This window comes from Nelumbo nucifera, chromosome 6 (assembly GCF_055504915.1).
Source record: "Nelumbo nucifera cultivar China Antique chromosome 6, China Antique-T2T, whole genome shotgun sequence".
Lineage (NCBI taxonomy): Eukaryota > Viridiplantae > Streptophyta > Magnoliopsida > Proteales > Nelumbonaceae > Nelumbo > Nelumbo nucifera.
The window spans coordinates 3,981,728-3,996,489 of record NC_142654.1 but is presented as its reverse complement, the minus strand read 5'-3'; the positions used below and the strand labels follow the sequence as shown (position 1 = coordinate 3,996,489).

General features: G+C 37.1%; 1 protein-coding gene across 3 annotated transcripts; it reads left to right on the top strand.

Moving 5' to 3' along the window:
- Positions 1 to 7,804: 7,804 nt before the first annotated feature.
- On the top strand, positions 7,805 to 10,742 carry LOC104586666 (cytokinin riboside 5'-monophosphate phosphoribohydrolase LOG8-like). 3 transcript variants are annotated; one of them, XM_088889751.1, is made up of 8 exons: positions 7,805 to 8,079; positions 8,396 to 8,493; positions 8,620 to 8,650; positions 9,075 to 9,174; positions 9,284 to 9,354; positions 9,457 to 9,600; positions 9,687 to 9,791; positions 9,992 to 10,742. In XM_088889751.1, the coding sequence occupies exons 1-7, from the start codon at positions 7,942 to 7,944 to the stop codon at positions 9,777 to 9,779; spliced, it is 675 nt and encodes a 224-aa protein (XP_088745877.1). In that variant the 5' UTR covers positions 7,805 to 7,941; the 3' UTR covers positions 9,780 to 9,791; positions 9,992 to 10,742. The 3 variants fall into 3 exon arrangements, with proteins under 3 accessions (XP_088745877.1, XP_010242268.1, XP_088745878.1); XM_010243966.3 differs by lacking the exon at positions 9,992 to 10,742 and having other exon boundaries at positions 7,806 to 8,079; positions 9,687 to 9,977; XM_088889752.1 differs by lacking the exon at positions 9,992 to 10,742 and having other exon boundaries at positions 7,885 to 8,089; positions 9,687 to 9,977.
- The last annotated feature ends 4,020 nt before the right edge of the window (positions 10,743 to 14,762 follow it).

The following is a 14,762-nucleotide window of genomic DNA, read 5'->3' as shown; positions in this document are numbered from 1 at the left end:
GAGTAGTATTCTGTCTGCCGTTCACACATTCACTCATCATCATAGCAACGGTTTTTATATGAATAGTGGAGGAGGGGAATAAGCATAAATGGCCCATGAGATATCAACTATGAAAAATTGAGGCGTCAAAAAGGATTCTGAAAAAATGAGGCATATAAAAATAAATTTAGATGACCATCAATGATATAATTAAGAGTAGATTCTGGGGCATGGCCGCATGGGGGACTATGGCTCCTCTACGCTCCCCTTAGCTCCATCCCTGCCCAATAATCATTGAGCAACTTAGGTTGTTTTTGGTATGATTGTTGTATATAATTGTTTAAATTCAAGGTCTTTAAAATTGAATCAGACAACAAGTAGGGGTCTGATTCCCGGGTCAAATGGTTTGATCATTAGAATCGAATAAAATGGCTCATTCTGACAAAAAAAAAATTTAAAAATAAAAATAGGCCAAGCCATTGAATGATTCGACCACTCGGGATAGCGGTTGGCTGATCAAATCAATGGTTTTTGGGGAAATAACGGTTCTGGGGTAAAACGGATATATAAGCAAGTGAATGTCATAGACATAAACATGAATGGTAAATCCAAATGGCACCTATAGTCAGCATGTTAAGTTATCCTTGGCATCACACCAATGCTTATATCTTTTCTTATCAGCTTTATAAATGTAGAAACTTTCTTGTCCACTGAATATCAGAAATTGAAAGGATTTAGATTTTGAGAATAATAATGGCAATTCTACTGCATTATCTTAATTTGAACAATTTAAGGGTTGTTCACCAATATGTTTGATATTGTTTCTTTAAAAGAAAAACAATTAATTCTTTTGGTTTAAGAGACAAGGTCATACACTCATACATATTGTCAGACACCCCGTTAGAGGTTAGAAACCCTCATCATTTGATGTAAGCTCTTTCTCATATGTGTAACAATTCTGCCAGCCTACATGTTTAGTGAAGGTATCAATCGAATCACTCCAAACCCCAAATCCAGTTCTTTCATGGAAATCCTCGTCATTTGGTGTAAGCTCTTTCCCATACGTATAACAATTTTGCCAGCCTACATTTTTAGTGAAGATATCAATCGAATCACTCCAAACCCCGAATCCAGTTTTATCTAACCATTTCCTCAACAAACCTAAATTTTCCTATCTAAAAGAATTACAAGATCAGACACCAATGCTAGTCAGAATTCGTCTAGCCCCCATTCCTGAAATACATATAAACTACATTTTTCTTTAGCTGCAATAAATATAAACTACCCTTACGCTACAGTTATTACTCTTGTAAACTTTTTCCCAATTCCCAGTCACCGGACAAGATGTACAACTTTTAATTTAAAACACCATAGAGCAAAGGATGCATGCAATTTTACCAAGACAAGCAAAATCAGTAGCAGAAGAAGCCAATCCAGCGGCAGTCGGAAAGTTGTTATAGGAAGCAATATGTACATGCAATTTGTCCCAATCTTCTTTCTTAATGTGAATCCCCTTGTCCTCATCACCAACACTGTTTGCACGGCATCGGATTTCCCTCAGACAGTTCTGAAATCTACCACCAGAGAGGGAAATCTCCTACACTAACCTGCAAAAGTTAAAATTTCCAAGAATGAGCAAATACTAAAAAGCATCAGAAATCAGACAAACAAATGAGATATCCATGAAATATTACTGTTTGAACCAAACAAACTATAAGAATAGACCATTCTAATATCGATTCTAAGAGATTTTAATTCTGATTTCGATATTCCAACTGCAAACCAAAGAAACTCTGAGTCACATTAAAAACAAACAGTATGTCATGCCCAGACAGATTTTAGTACCATTGATAATATAAAGTTGCATCCTTGATATATGGTATGAGCATATTAAAACTAATAATAAACTCTTAATTCTCCTAATCTAATAATAAATCTAAGAAACTGACAAGATTGAACATATTATTTCAGATATTAAGAAAATGATAAATCTAAAAGGTATCTTTGTCACTAGATATGAATGGGTGGTGTAGTGAGTTTCCATCTTTCACACGGCAAAACTATTAGTTTGGAGATCAGAAAAGAGTCTCGTCTTCAAATTCCTTACTTTATTCACTAAAAAGAGTTTCATCAGCCCAAAAGAATCTGTTATGTGTAAAAAAAAATAAGCCCATTTACAAAAAAATTGAAAATTTGAACAGATAATATTAATTATGTGAACCAGAACCACCAATACAAAGTGGATTATAAGAATAATGTTGACTCTGAGATTAAACATGTGGCCTAATCCAGTGGATCCCCCATTCTTCGTGGCAGAAATGCATCGAATTGCGTCTAATTTAGAAAATTTTTTATTTTTTCCCAACACGCACTTATTCTCGTCAGCTCCTTATTGGCTTGGAACTGGGTGAACTTAATGTCCATCTGGTTTGTATTATTGAATCCAAAAATTGACTCATGGGAATAAGTATAAGGGTCATCTCCTGGCATGATAGGGTAGGGTCATATTGGTTACCTTTTTTCGACCAAACCGGGCCCATTATAGCTATAGTACAAAATGGGGTTAGAATTTAGGGCCCGTTTAGTTCATGCGAATTGGGGTTTGGAATTGGAATTAGAATGGACCATTCCATTGTAATTGTTTGGTTGGATGAAATTGGAATTCTATTCTCATTCCTAGTGGAATGGCATTTCCCCATTCTCTCATTTGCAGGAATGGTCATTCCCTCCCCTTCTATGGAAATGAAATTCCATTCCAGTTGATTCCAGTTCCTATTTCAATTCTTGTCTGAACCAAACAAATTATAAGAATGGACCATTCCAATTCTAATTCCAATGGATTTTGATTTTAATTCCAACTGTAAACCAAACAAATCCCTAATATGGTGTGTGTGTATCTACCATGTATACATTTTTTTATCTCACCAAAGAAGTTTTAAAAAATAGTATATATTGATTAAAACTCTAAATTTTTATATTGAGAGTATTGAATGTTGCTACTGTGAACCTTTTGTATATATTTGCACTGTTCCGTACATATTTGTATTTGTACTTGATGATGCGCATTTTGGCAACTACCTCATGGAAGGTAGCTCGGATACCTAGTTGAACAACTCCTAGTCGAAAGGTGACTTGTGTGCCTAACTGAACGGTTCCTAGCTGGAAGATGGCTTGGGTGCCTAGCTGAATAATGACAAATTGTATAGTTTACTAGGGCGACCTGCATAGAAAACAATGTCAGAGTGCTCGAGTTGCTTTACCCAGGGTGGGCACTCAAATGCTTAAGTCAGCGAATCAGAGATTTTTTAGGGATCTAAATGTGAGAGAGTTGTGAGAGCTAAATTGCGCATATACTTTCTAAGGTTGGAAGTAAGGCCCTTATGTAGGCATTGTTTGGTGCGGGCTTCACGCACCGCGTCCGAGATCTCCGAGAAGACGTGCCTAACCGATCTGGAGTCCTTAGAGGTAGTCCTACACGTAGACTTGGGAGTGACGGGATGCATGTAGAATTGGTCGGCGAGCATGTCTCGCAAGTCGCCACATGCTCAATCAGGTCGGCAAGCCCTTAAGGGAGGTCGCTCCTCATGTTGAGGTCACTTCGACTGGTACTAACGAGGTACCACAAGTCGGCCCTAGATGAGGTGTTGCAAGACGCCCTGAGTTGTGGACGAGGTCGCCAGATAGGTTTCCACTAGGTTGGCGGAGGTAGATTGTCAGCTAGGACTCCATTTTGGCTAAGGCAAGTCATTGCCTAGGTGGTGTTGGGGTGTTATCCAATTGTTCTGAGATGCCATGTGTCATGATGTCAATGGATGGCCAAATCTGCCCTCATTAGTATTTTTGAGTTTGGAAGGACTACAAATGCAAATATGTAGAGTGCAAAGCCTTATATTTTGTATTATCTTGTAAGTATTTGCACTCTACATATTTGCATTTGTACTCTTTCCAAACTGAGCCTTAGGGAACGGTGGTCTAAGTGCAATATTTGTATTGGTTCAAAGTCTTAGTTTAGAAGGAGTACAAATACAAATATGTTGAGTGCAAAACCCGGTATTTTGTATGTATTGTACTATACATATTTTTATTTGTAGTTGTACTCTTTCTAAATTGAGTCTAGGCTGTGTTTGGTTGCAATGCAAACAAATTTGTATGGATGTAAAACTATAGCTCCATTTAGAAGGAGTACAAATACAAATATGTAGAACACAAAGCCTTGTATTTTGTATTATTTTATATGTATTTGTATCTGTACTCCTTCCAAATTGAGCCTATGGCAGTGTAAATGATTTCAGCATAAATTCTGACCTATTTTTGTTTCAAATTTTAGCTTATTTTGTTTGATTACAAATTTACAATACAAATGATGTAAATGAAGACATGAAGAAAAATAAAGTAAAACTCAAAACAAAACTAATAAATTTTTAGCATTTTTTTTCATTTGCACTCCTATGCATTTGTATTAGTGCAAATAAAATTGCACTACAACCAAATTGAATCTTAGGCTTGTTTGATTGCGGTGCAAATTTATTTGCACTAATACAAATGCATGAAAATGCAAATTCTCATTTAATTTTGTTTTGGGTTTTATTTTATTCTGTTTCATGTTTTAATTACTTCATTTGTACTGAAATCAAATAAAATAAACTAAAATTTAAAACAAAAATAGGTCAGAATTTACACTTGCACTGCAATAGTTTCACAGCAGTTAACTCTCCCTTAGACCACTTGTCATCTATCCATATTGGCCCAAACCTCCAAAGAGTTGGTTAAAGTTTAACTTCGATGGGTGAGTGGTAAGGGACCACAATATATCCTTCTTAGATGCTCGGGATATGAATGTAAAGGATAGTTCGGCCATGGAAAGTGAAGCTTTAGCTTTGATGGAAGCTTTGAACTTTGTATCTTCTCCTAATCTGGATAAAGTTCAAATTGAGGGACACTTTTACCCTGATAAACTCTCTATTGGAGGATTCCTCTTCACCTCCTTGGTGTATTAGACCACTATTGCAGAGAGACATTTTCTCTCCTCTCTAACTATAACTGCTTGGTTCGAGTTCGAAAATCCTATCCGTACCTCGTTACAGTTGTATATTGAGAATATCTATCTTATTTGCATATTACCACTTATGGGGAGATGTTAATATACAACTGTAGTGTCATGCGGGTAGGTGAAGGGAGGATTCTTGTGGGTTAAGAGATCTGAATTCGCTCTGTTCGCCATACTCCATGATAGCTTAATAAAGTGGCTACTTGATTGTTCATCATTCTCTCGCTGAACTGTGCTTTCATTTGGTCTTCACCTCTGTTTTTGATCGTGGATGCTTTATCTGTTGATCTGTTTCATCCTTCTTAATCGTCCTGAACAGCTTGTTGTGTTGGTTGCCACTGGGTGTAAAAAAAAGTTCCGACTATTATTTGTGGGTTATTTAGAAGGAAAGATGCAAACTAAAATTTGATGTTTGCATTCTTTTGATGATAATAAAGGGCCTCCTATTTCTTCAGTTCTTCTCTTGTGATGATAATAAACAGATGGCTAATGGAGATTAACTTAGCTCATGGTAACCCTATTTTAAAACATATACAACATTCTTAATATTCCCATCGCACCTCATAGAAGGTTCGTTGGGTTCCTTTATCTGTTGATGGTTTCAGCTTAGGGATGATGCATGTTGAGGTTGAAAGTGATACTAAATGTTTGATTGATGTGTTATGAAATGAAAGCTCTTATCCCTAGTAAATTACCCATCTTTCTCATGGAATTAAAACAATAAGTTCAAATATGAGGATTAAATATTCTCACACTCTAAAAGAAGGAAACCATTGTGCTTATTTTCTTGATAACATGGGTATCAATGAAGAAAGATTTTAGATTTATCATACCATTCAAGACATCCCTAGAGAGTTAAAGAAGTTGCTCCAAGAAGACTATTTGAAGATTCCTCTTCTTTGTATAGGTTAATGGTCTTGTGTTCTAATATATATTTCTTACTCTGTTTGAGTCTTGTATTAAGCAGGGTTGAGATGATTAGAATGTGTGATTTTGTATTGGGTTTTGGGCAAGGCAGTATACATCCTCTGCTCCTGTATTATTGTTACCCCTGTTGATAATGGTTAATATAATTTAAGATGACTACCCTTCCACCTGGATAAGGATAACCTTAGGGGTTCTTAAAAAAAATCTCTGTATGGATTAATGCACTGTATTATCATACTTGTTACTTAAAATGAACTGACAAAATCACAGTATCTATGTGAAGAATCAAGAGTCTTGATGACAACGCATGTGGGCTAAGTTTATTGGATGGGTTTCCGAGTTATGGGCTGTTAAGGGTTACTACAAAAATGGGCTTGTTTGTTGCTTGGGCTAAAGTGGTTTTTCAACTGAAAGGGTAAGGAAAATCTATGATGTGGAAAAGATATAGTATGGGAAGAGTTTTGATCAATCAAAATCCATCCATGAATTTTGATAAACAACACCTGATTGGCTACCACATTTATGATTCCAATTCATTGAGCAGAAGTTTTTTAGATATCATATCTTTTCCACATCATAGTTGAATATCTGAACTCTGGAAAACTGTCACTTTAGGCCAAAACTGTTAATCGACATTAGATGGTAGGTGAAAGGACAAAAATACCCGTTAAGGTTGATTGGTTAGCATCTTCCCTATGAAAATCCAATCAGCCTGACAGGGTTTCTGATACTTTTATTGGCGTAGTTACACGGAGAATGGTGTTACTGGGAAAGAAAATTAAGGTGAAAAGTCTATATATTTTTCTTCAAGTCTGATGTAGTTTAATTTACACTTGATTCTATTCAAAAACTTTCATTGTTCAACATTCTTCTCTTTTGCAACCATTCATTCAAACTTGAATGAAAATAAGAAAACTTTAGGTTTTAATGGTTTTGAAGAAAAGGGCAAATTGGTATAAAAAATAATGAGAAGGTTAGGTAACATTTTTAAAAATTTTAAATGCACTTTTTAAAACTCGGATGCTAAATTGACAGTTTTCAGGTGTTTTAGGTACTGCACCTTTTAAAATTCGGGTACTGAAGTCAAAGGCTACTCAAATTACAGGATAATAATATGCAATTTACCCCAGCCGAAATTACTGGTTTTAAAAGCGTGGAGGGAATCCAATAGCCTCTGATCGAATATCATTTGAGGGGGGGCCCTCGTGAGTCATTACATCGCGACCCTTACCTTTTCTTATCTTTTTTATGATTTATGTTTTATTTTATTTTTTATTTTTGTCTTTTGTTGGATGTAGTTCCTATCATACAAAGTTTTCAAAAGAGGGTTTTGAGCACTGTTTTCAAAATCGGACCGGAAAAACCGGGAATCGGTCACTTGACCAGTTTTGTTTTCCTCCAAATTGGTAAACCGCTGAACTGATTGGTTAACCGTTTGCACCGTTTTCTAATTTTTTATTTTTTTGTCAGAACAGGCCAGCCGTTTGGGGGTAATCGGACCCCTGACTGGTTCGTTTTTAAAAACCATGGTTTTAAGACTAAAAATTAGTTGTTTATAAGAAAAGAGGAACGAAATTTCTGTGACGATTTCGATTCTGAGAACACGTTTCGGATATATCGGCCGAATATACCTGTTTCTATGTTGAAAGCTTAGATAGGTTCTCCATGGAAGACTATAACGTGTAACGTTTCCTTGTTTCCTATCGGAAGCCGAAAGTTCCGATATTTACGAACTTAAAAAGAATGCATTCCTTTTTTGACGGAGAGAAACGAAAAGCAAAAAATAAAAAAAGAGAATTTTATGTTGACAAGGACCGACAAGGAGGCGTTTGATTAAATTGATAAATGCAACAAGAACCTGGTTTTGTCTTTGACCGCCGGTTCTGTGACTCTGTTTTAATCCTCTCTTTTTTATCTTCCTTTGTTTTCTGAAGAACCCAATAACAGTAAGTGAAGGATTTCTTTCTTCCACGTGATTTGCAATTTGAATGAAAACTCTTGAAACCTTTAACGTAATGGAGGGCAACACCCAGAGCAAATTCAAGAGAGTATGCGTTTTCTGTGGTAGCAGCTCAGGCAACAGGAAAGTCTTCAGTGATGCTGCTCTTGAATTGGGAACTGAACTGGTTAACTCTGGTCCTTTTCGTTTATCTACATATAATTGGTCGATTGCTTTTTTTTTTTTCTTTTTTCATTCTTGCTTTCATGTAGCTTTCTATTTCTTTCTATGAAATTTTGGTTTTCGGCTCCCAAACATAGAATTGGGTGTGCATTAGGATTGGTTTTGAGGACCCGCGTAATGGGTATTTTATGTTTTGAACTGAATTCCTTCTGTGATTACTGTTCGGTTTTTAGTTCATAGAATTTCAGGCTTTTTTTTGGGGTTGGTTCAGTAAGATCTTTTGTGGGTTTTATTTTTAATTTCGTCGGTGTGGACTGCAGGTGAAGAGGAAAATAGATTTGGTCTATGGTGGTGGGAGTGTTGGCTTGATGGGTTTGATTTCTCAGAGAGTTTATGATGGGGGTTGCCATGTTCTTGGGTAAATTAGGATGCTTTTATTTACGTTTTTGAAACAATTCTAGCATCAAAACAATCTATGAGCTTCTTCTCTAATTGATTTTTCTGTTACTCTGTTTTCTTTTGGCTTTGTTCTCCATATACGCAGGGTCATTCCAACAGCACTTAAGCCTATTGAGGTATTTGTGCTCTTAGGCTGTCATCTCTTTCTTCTTCTTATTTTCAGTATGTTTTAGAAGGCTGAAACTTTTATATAATTGAGGGAACATACTTAGAATACCATCTATCTTATAGAAACTAGCAGACATGGAAATAGAGCTATAATTTCATGGGATTATCTTGATTTTGGTCTCTAGTTGGACTCCAGTGCTTATAAAAGCGGTTCTTATCCTTTTCATCCGTGTATGCAGTGACCTTCAATTTTATCTGTTAATCATGTTATAAAACTTACTGCTATTATCTCCGGGGAGAAGGAAATCTCAATCCTAAAAGCAATTGGGAGACATGAATAACTGATTGAGTTGTAGCTTTTTTAATTGTATGATATTGTCACATTCTAGTTGAGTAGTTGGAAACTAGTTGCAACTTCGACTGTATCAACAGATATCTGGCGAAACTGTGGGGGAAGTAAGAACTGTTTCGGACATGCACGAGCGCAAGGCTGAGATGGCTCGGCAATCTGATGCATTTATTGCTCTTCCAGGTAAGAAACACAGAAGCTTTTAACTCTTCAAACATAAAATAGAGGTAACTGACTTGGTTTTCTCTTGTTCTTGGTCGATTTTCGGCAATGGGATTTTGATTTTCTGTAGGAGGATATGGAACAATGGAAGAGACACTAGAGATGATAACTTGGTCACAGCTTGGAATTCATAACAAGCCAGTATTAATCAGAGTTTTCTGGTTTTTCTTATTACTTATTTGATCTGTTTTCAGGGGTGGAGAGGTTACTCATAATGCTTCTAACTTGGTATCATGTTCACAGGTTGGTCTGCTAAATGTGGATGGCTATTACAATTCTTTGCTTGCATTATTTGACAATGGCGTTTCAGAAGGATTCATCAACCCAGCTGCTCGTGATATAGTTATCTCTGCTCCAACAGCCAAGGAATTGATGTTGAAGATGGAGGTCGTCAGTTCATCTGATCTACCTCTGTTTCTTTCTTAACAGATTTCTGGGTGTTTCATCTGAATGCATTTCTTTAATCTTTGCAGCAATACAGCCCATCCCATGAACAAGTTGCCCCACACAACAGCTGGCAGATAGAACAACTGAATGGTTATCCAGAGCCACCCAATCAACCATGACATCATTCATCGGTGGGTGTCCATCCATTCCACTGCTTCACTACTTCCAGTTCTGATTAGATTCTTTGTCATTCCATTTTTTTTTTTCTGAGAACTCATTGAAATTGGATTTCACTTTCCACTGTACATAAATAAATACACATGCACTTTGCCAATTCAATTCTAATAACATCTTCTGCTGTTGATATCCCTGCACAATGAACTGAATTAAGGGTGGTCAATGGGCGAACTGTTCTTGAGTCGTTTTGTGGGTGTACCTCAAACAGAACATTGAACATTCCATCATGTAGTGAGATGGCCCCTCTTTGCAGTTGCAGTAGCTTAAATTTTCAACTTCTGTTCAATTGCCGAGTTGCAAAGTCAACTGTGACACACAGCAGGAGAGACTCGGTGACAACTCAGATGAATCACCCAACTGACTCGATCAAAACCCTGCAGCTCATCATCTGATATGCTACAGTATCTGTGACTACTGGGTAACTCCAGGTAGCCAATTTGTCCAAAATATGAGGAGACTTACTGACCTGTCACTTTTTTGGAAATTTCAGATTATGTTCATTGCTTTTATAGGAAGAATTGGCCTTATTTGAAGATGCCAACTGACACCCACATGGATGTCTGTCTTAACTCTTGATCTATGAGTCCATTAGCATTAGGTCCTATACCCGTTCAAGCACAAGTCTGGACTCTGGATGAGTTTGTTACCTGAGCTGACAATGAGGTGGGCCTTCTGGTCTAGCAATTTAAGGCCAGAATTAAAAGGTGGAAGACTAGAGAGAGAGCTGTGTTTTTCCGTTCATGGGTCCCTTCTCTCCTATGATGTGAAATGGTTTGTACCAGTGTCGAAAAGCAGCCAGCATTTACCAGTTGCAAACATTGAACTCAAGTCAGAGAGGGGATGCCATCATACATTTGTTCATGTGAATTTGTTACTCAGAATTAGCTTATATTACACTGAAATCCACTCATTGTCATTTCCGGGATTGGAAATTGAAATCATCACTAGGGCTGCAACTTGGGCCGGGTTGATGATCGGGTTAGGGTTAGGGTTAGGGTTAGGGTTGACCCTTCGGGCAACCGTCTATCTTAGTAGTTGGTCTGTTGATCTTAGTAGGACCCATTGAGCGCTTGGATCAGGGGAGTGGATTTTGTTTTGAATTCCACTCTTTAATTGATTCGTCCGGGGAAAAAAAGAATTACTTTCCTCACCGATGCAACTAGAGATACTAATTTTTTTTCCTCTGCCTCAATATAAACTCATCAAACAGTTGAATCTGGAGATTCGTAGAATTGACGATTCTAATTCCGCTGCCTATTCCATTTCAATCCAAACAGTTTGCAATCAATGATGGGAAAGAGCTAATTCGTCCCCAAATAGTTCGAATTTATCTTCGCTCTCTGCAGTCAGTGACGGACACATAGACAAACTGAATAGTAGCCTAAAAAAATTCAAGCCTTAATGCTGATTACGTGTCCATGACCATCAGTGGAGTGCTCTGCGTCCTCCATGCAACGAGAGCATTTGAACTCAAATCCGACGTCTTATATTGGGTAAGGGCCGGCGGACAATATATAAATCTATTTCGTTTATCTATAAGTTTTATTTGGGTAAATGCATTTATCTGCGTTCTTTTTAGCATAAATTTTGTTCAGATAAATATCACTATTAGAAGGGCCAATTATGTCCAATAATGTTTTACCAACTTCCTCCTAAGCGAAAAAAAAAATTGCTTATTCACTAGATATCATTTATCAGACTAAGTGATATCCATGAAAAAATTGATTTACCGTGAAACCTGCAATTACCAATACACAAATGCGAGTAAATTGGTCGCTGGATTACAAAAAAGGGCTTTTGTTTTAATGATAGAAAGTGGGTTGTTGTGGTTGTAGATTGACTTGAATAATCTTTTCTTTTCTTTTCTTTTCTTTTTTTTTTTTTGGAGAGAGAGAGACTTGAGACTTGAATAATCTGTAAGTATGGATTTGTAACGGTTTGAGAATTGATTTTTGACTATTGAACATGGGTGGGTTTGTAATGAATTATAACAGTTTTGTATCCAGCATTTCGATTTATGATAGTTGAGTACCAATCGATATGGACTGATACAATTGCATATCAGTGGATGGATATAGGTGGAATGACACCAAAACAAAGAAATCCCACCCTGTAGTCCTGTACCATGTGATGGTAATAACAAGCCGATACACATTGGAATGAATAGGGAACAATACATAATCGGTACTAACACACGTCAGCCTCATAGAAAATTGATTGTTTAGCGGTTGGTGAACTCCTATGACTCCACTAGTGTAGATTTGTAGTAGTCGATAAGATGCATGCTGTGATTCCAATGGTTTTGTTGATTTTCCCATGGTTGAGTGGTTAAGACAAACAGTTGGTAAACTCCTATTGACTTCACCTATAGTGGGCATGTTCTAATAGTTGAGTTATTGATGATTTTCATGGCCGGATTCACCTGTGAATCCCACATTAGAAAGAGATTAAGAGATGTGAATGATTAATATATAGGGATTGATCAACAACCTAATGACTTAACCTTAGTCTTGTGTGCAAAACAATCTTCCCCGGTATTGTTTGCGACTCCACTTGATGCACAATTATTTACATATATCATATATTCTAATTTATTTTGTAATATAAACTATTCTATAAATATCTTTAATTAAGTGAGAATAAAGTGAAGCATGGTGTAGTGGTGGATTTGCTGGCTTTCGACTTGGATACATGGGTTTAAATCTTTTTAGTTGCAATTTTTAAATGATTAATAATAGGAGAAGATATTAAGGGAGACACATGAAGGCTTAAATATAGAAGTATACTGTGAATACAAGTGGAATGGAATGGAGTTTCCACCATTCTACTTGTGCCACGTGCCAGTAAATTGGGCATTTCTACCTATTTTCATCAATACATCTTACTTCATTCAAAAATCCTTCCAAACTCGACCAATAAGCCTTAAGCCGAAATCCATGTTGTGTTGGGTTACGTTTGGATTGGGCCTAACTTGATAAGCTTGGGCTTGACCTTGAATGGGGGCCAAGCCCAAACCCAAAGTCTAAGTCTAAGGGCTGGGCTTGAGTTGACCCTCAAGCTCACACAACCCACCCAAGTGGGTACCCTTAATTTTAGAATGTATAACCTAAGGAGGAAGCTGGATCCCTCTTCTGAAGAGGTTCAAGTTCAAACTGGTGGGGGCCATTTCCAATGAACACACATTCATTTGTGCCCCCTACATGGCAGCCAGCACTTCAGTCTGCAACCCCCCGCCCCCCTATTTGAAGGGTGTCACATTTAGGGGGCATTCTTTTTTGAGATTTTGAGAGGGGGGGGGATTGACCAAGAACCCCATGTTCTTTTTTCAGATTTATGTGAGGATCAGGGAAAGTTTATTTTCCTAGGTATCACTTATCCGGTAAATGATACCCATTGGATAAACAACTTTTCCACCTACAGGGAAAATTGTCAACACTTGAATGGGACAAAAATGCCCCTTTTAATAATGAATTTTTATGGCTAAAATAGTCATTGTATTATTTACCTGTGAAATAAAAGAACATGAATAAATACACTTACCCGGATAAATATTTCCCAACAAAAATTCACCTAAGTAATTGCATTTACCCAAGTAAATAATTTACTGAAAAACAAACAAGGCCTTTCCCAAGTACTAATTTTTTGTAAAAGTAAATGTGAAACGCTGTTACACGGATACTTAGTCACTTCTTTGGCAGCTAAATGGGGAAATTCACCAGGCTCACAAAGTTGGGCCATTCAATTTGTATCTCTGATATTTCATCTGTTTTCGGGTTTTAATCTTCTCGCCATTGCTTTAGTTGACTCTTGCCATGGCTTTTTCGGATTTCAGATACTTCAGGGTATTTTTTTGGTTGCTAGATATGATTTATGCAAAGGTGTTTCTACAGAATATGCTGAATTGTTAATATCTTGGAATGTTGTTTATCTGCACAAAGTCTGGGTGTGAAGTATCTCAGCATTGAGAGTGACTATTAATATTGAATATGCTTTAAATCAGCGATCCTTTGCTTGTTCGCTCTCCTGTGGTGTGGCCTCTGTTGCAGGATTTGTATTCCTTAAGACTATGTTTGGTTTGAAGGAAAAGGTAGGGAAAAGAAGGAAAAGACAGGGAAATTTATACAAGGTTTGTAAAAGTTTTTCTACCTTTTCCTTCAAACCAAAAATTTTTCTACCTTTCCCTACCTGTTTGGTTTGCTATTAGTCTTTCTTACCCCTAAAAAAAAAAGATTGACTCTGGTGTTGTAGGTAGAGAGGATTTGATATAACGAATTCAGTCCAGAAATTCTGTTTCTAAAATCCACCCCTAACGACTAGCACCTGTCCCTGTATTTGGAATTGATTGGTGCACAGCAATCGCACACTGTTTTATGATTTATCAAGCATGTACTACAGACAACGGTAATTGGAGTGGTTAAAACTTAAAAAAGGACAAGAAGAACCAGTGATTGCTGTCTGCCTGCTGAGGTGGGTTTGGTTGGTAGGCCTCTCTAATACATAGACTGGAGAGAGATACGATCAACACATAAAAGCAGCACAGGTACAGGTAGGAGCATTGACGTACTCTGTTAGCTTCTAATGGTTGTTTGATAATTTTTTCGGCAATTCCTCAGTTTCATTCACAACCTCTAAAACACTTCAGTGATCGTATATCAAATTCACCGAGAACTAGTATGCATTGGGATCGATTCACTCTTCCATGGGTTTCTTTTTTGCAATTAGGGAAGGCTGCGAGTTTGCAAAAATTCTGGGTTTATCAAACTTCATTGTAGAAAGTGATTCCAGTTCAGTAATTCAACCTATGTCTTCTCAATCCTTTGATGCTTTTCCTGATGTCTTTATGGTCTGTTCTCAGAGAGGATAAGATAATATGGTGGCCCATGAATTAGTAAAGCAGGGTGTGAATGGCTTGTCAGCTCTTTGGT

Bases quoted from the DNA above. Each gene is read 5' to 3' on its own strand.
- LOC104586666 (XM_088889751.1), top strand. From the start codon at position 7,942: ATGAAAACTCTTGAAACCTTTAACGTAATGGAGGGCAACACCCAGAGC. The intron at 8,080-8,395 runs GTTAACTCTGGT...TGTGGACTGCAG, and splicing joins TTGAATTGGGAACTGAACTG to GTGAAGAGGAAAATAGATTT. The intron at 8,494-8,619 runs GTAAATTAGGAT...CCATATACGCAG, and splicing joins GGGGGTTGCCATGTTCTTGG to GGTCATTCCAACAGCACTTA.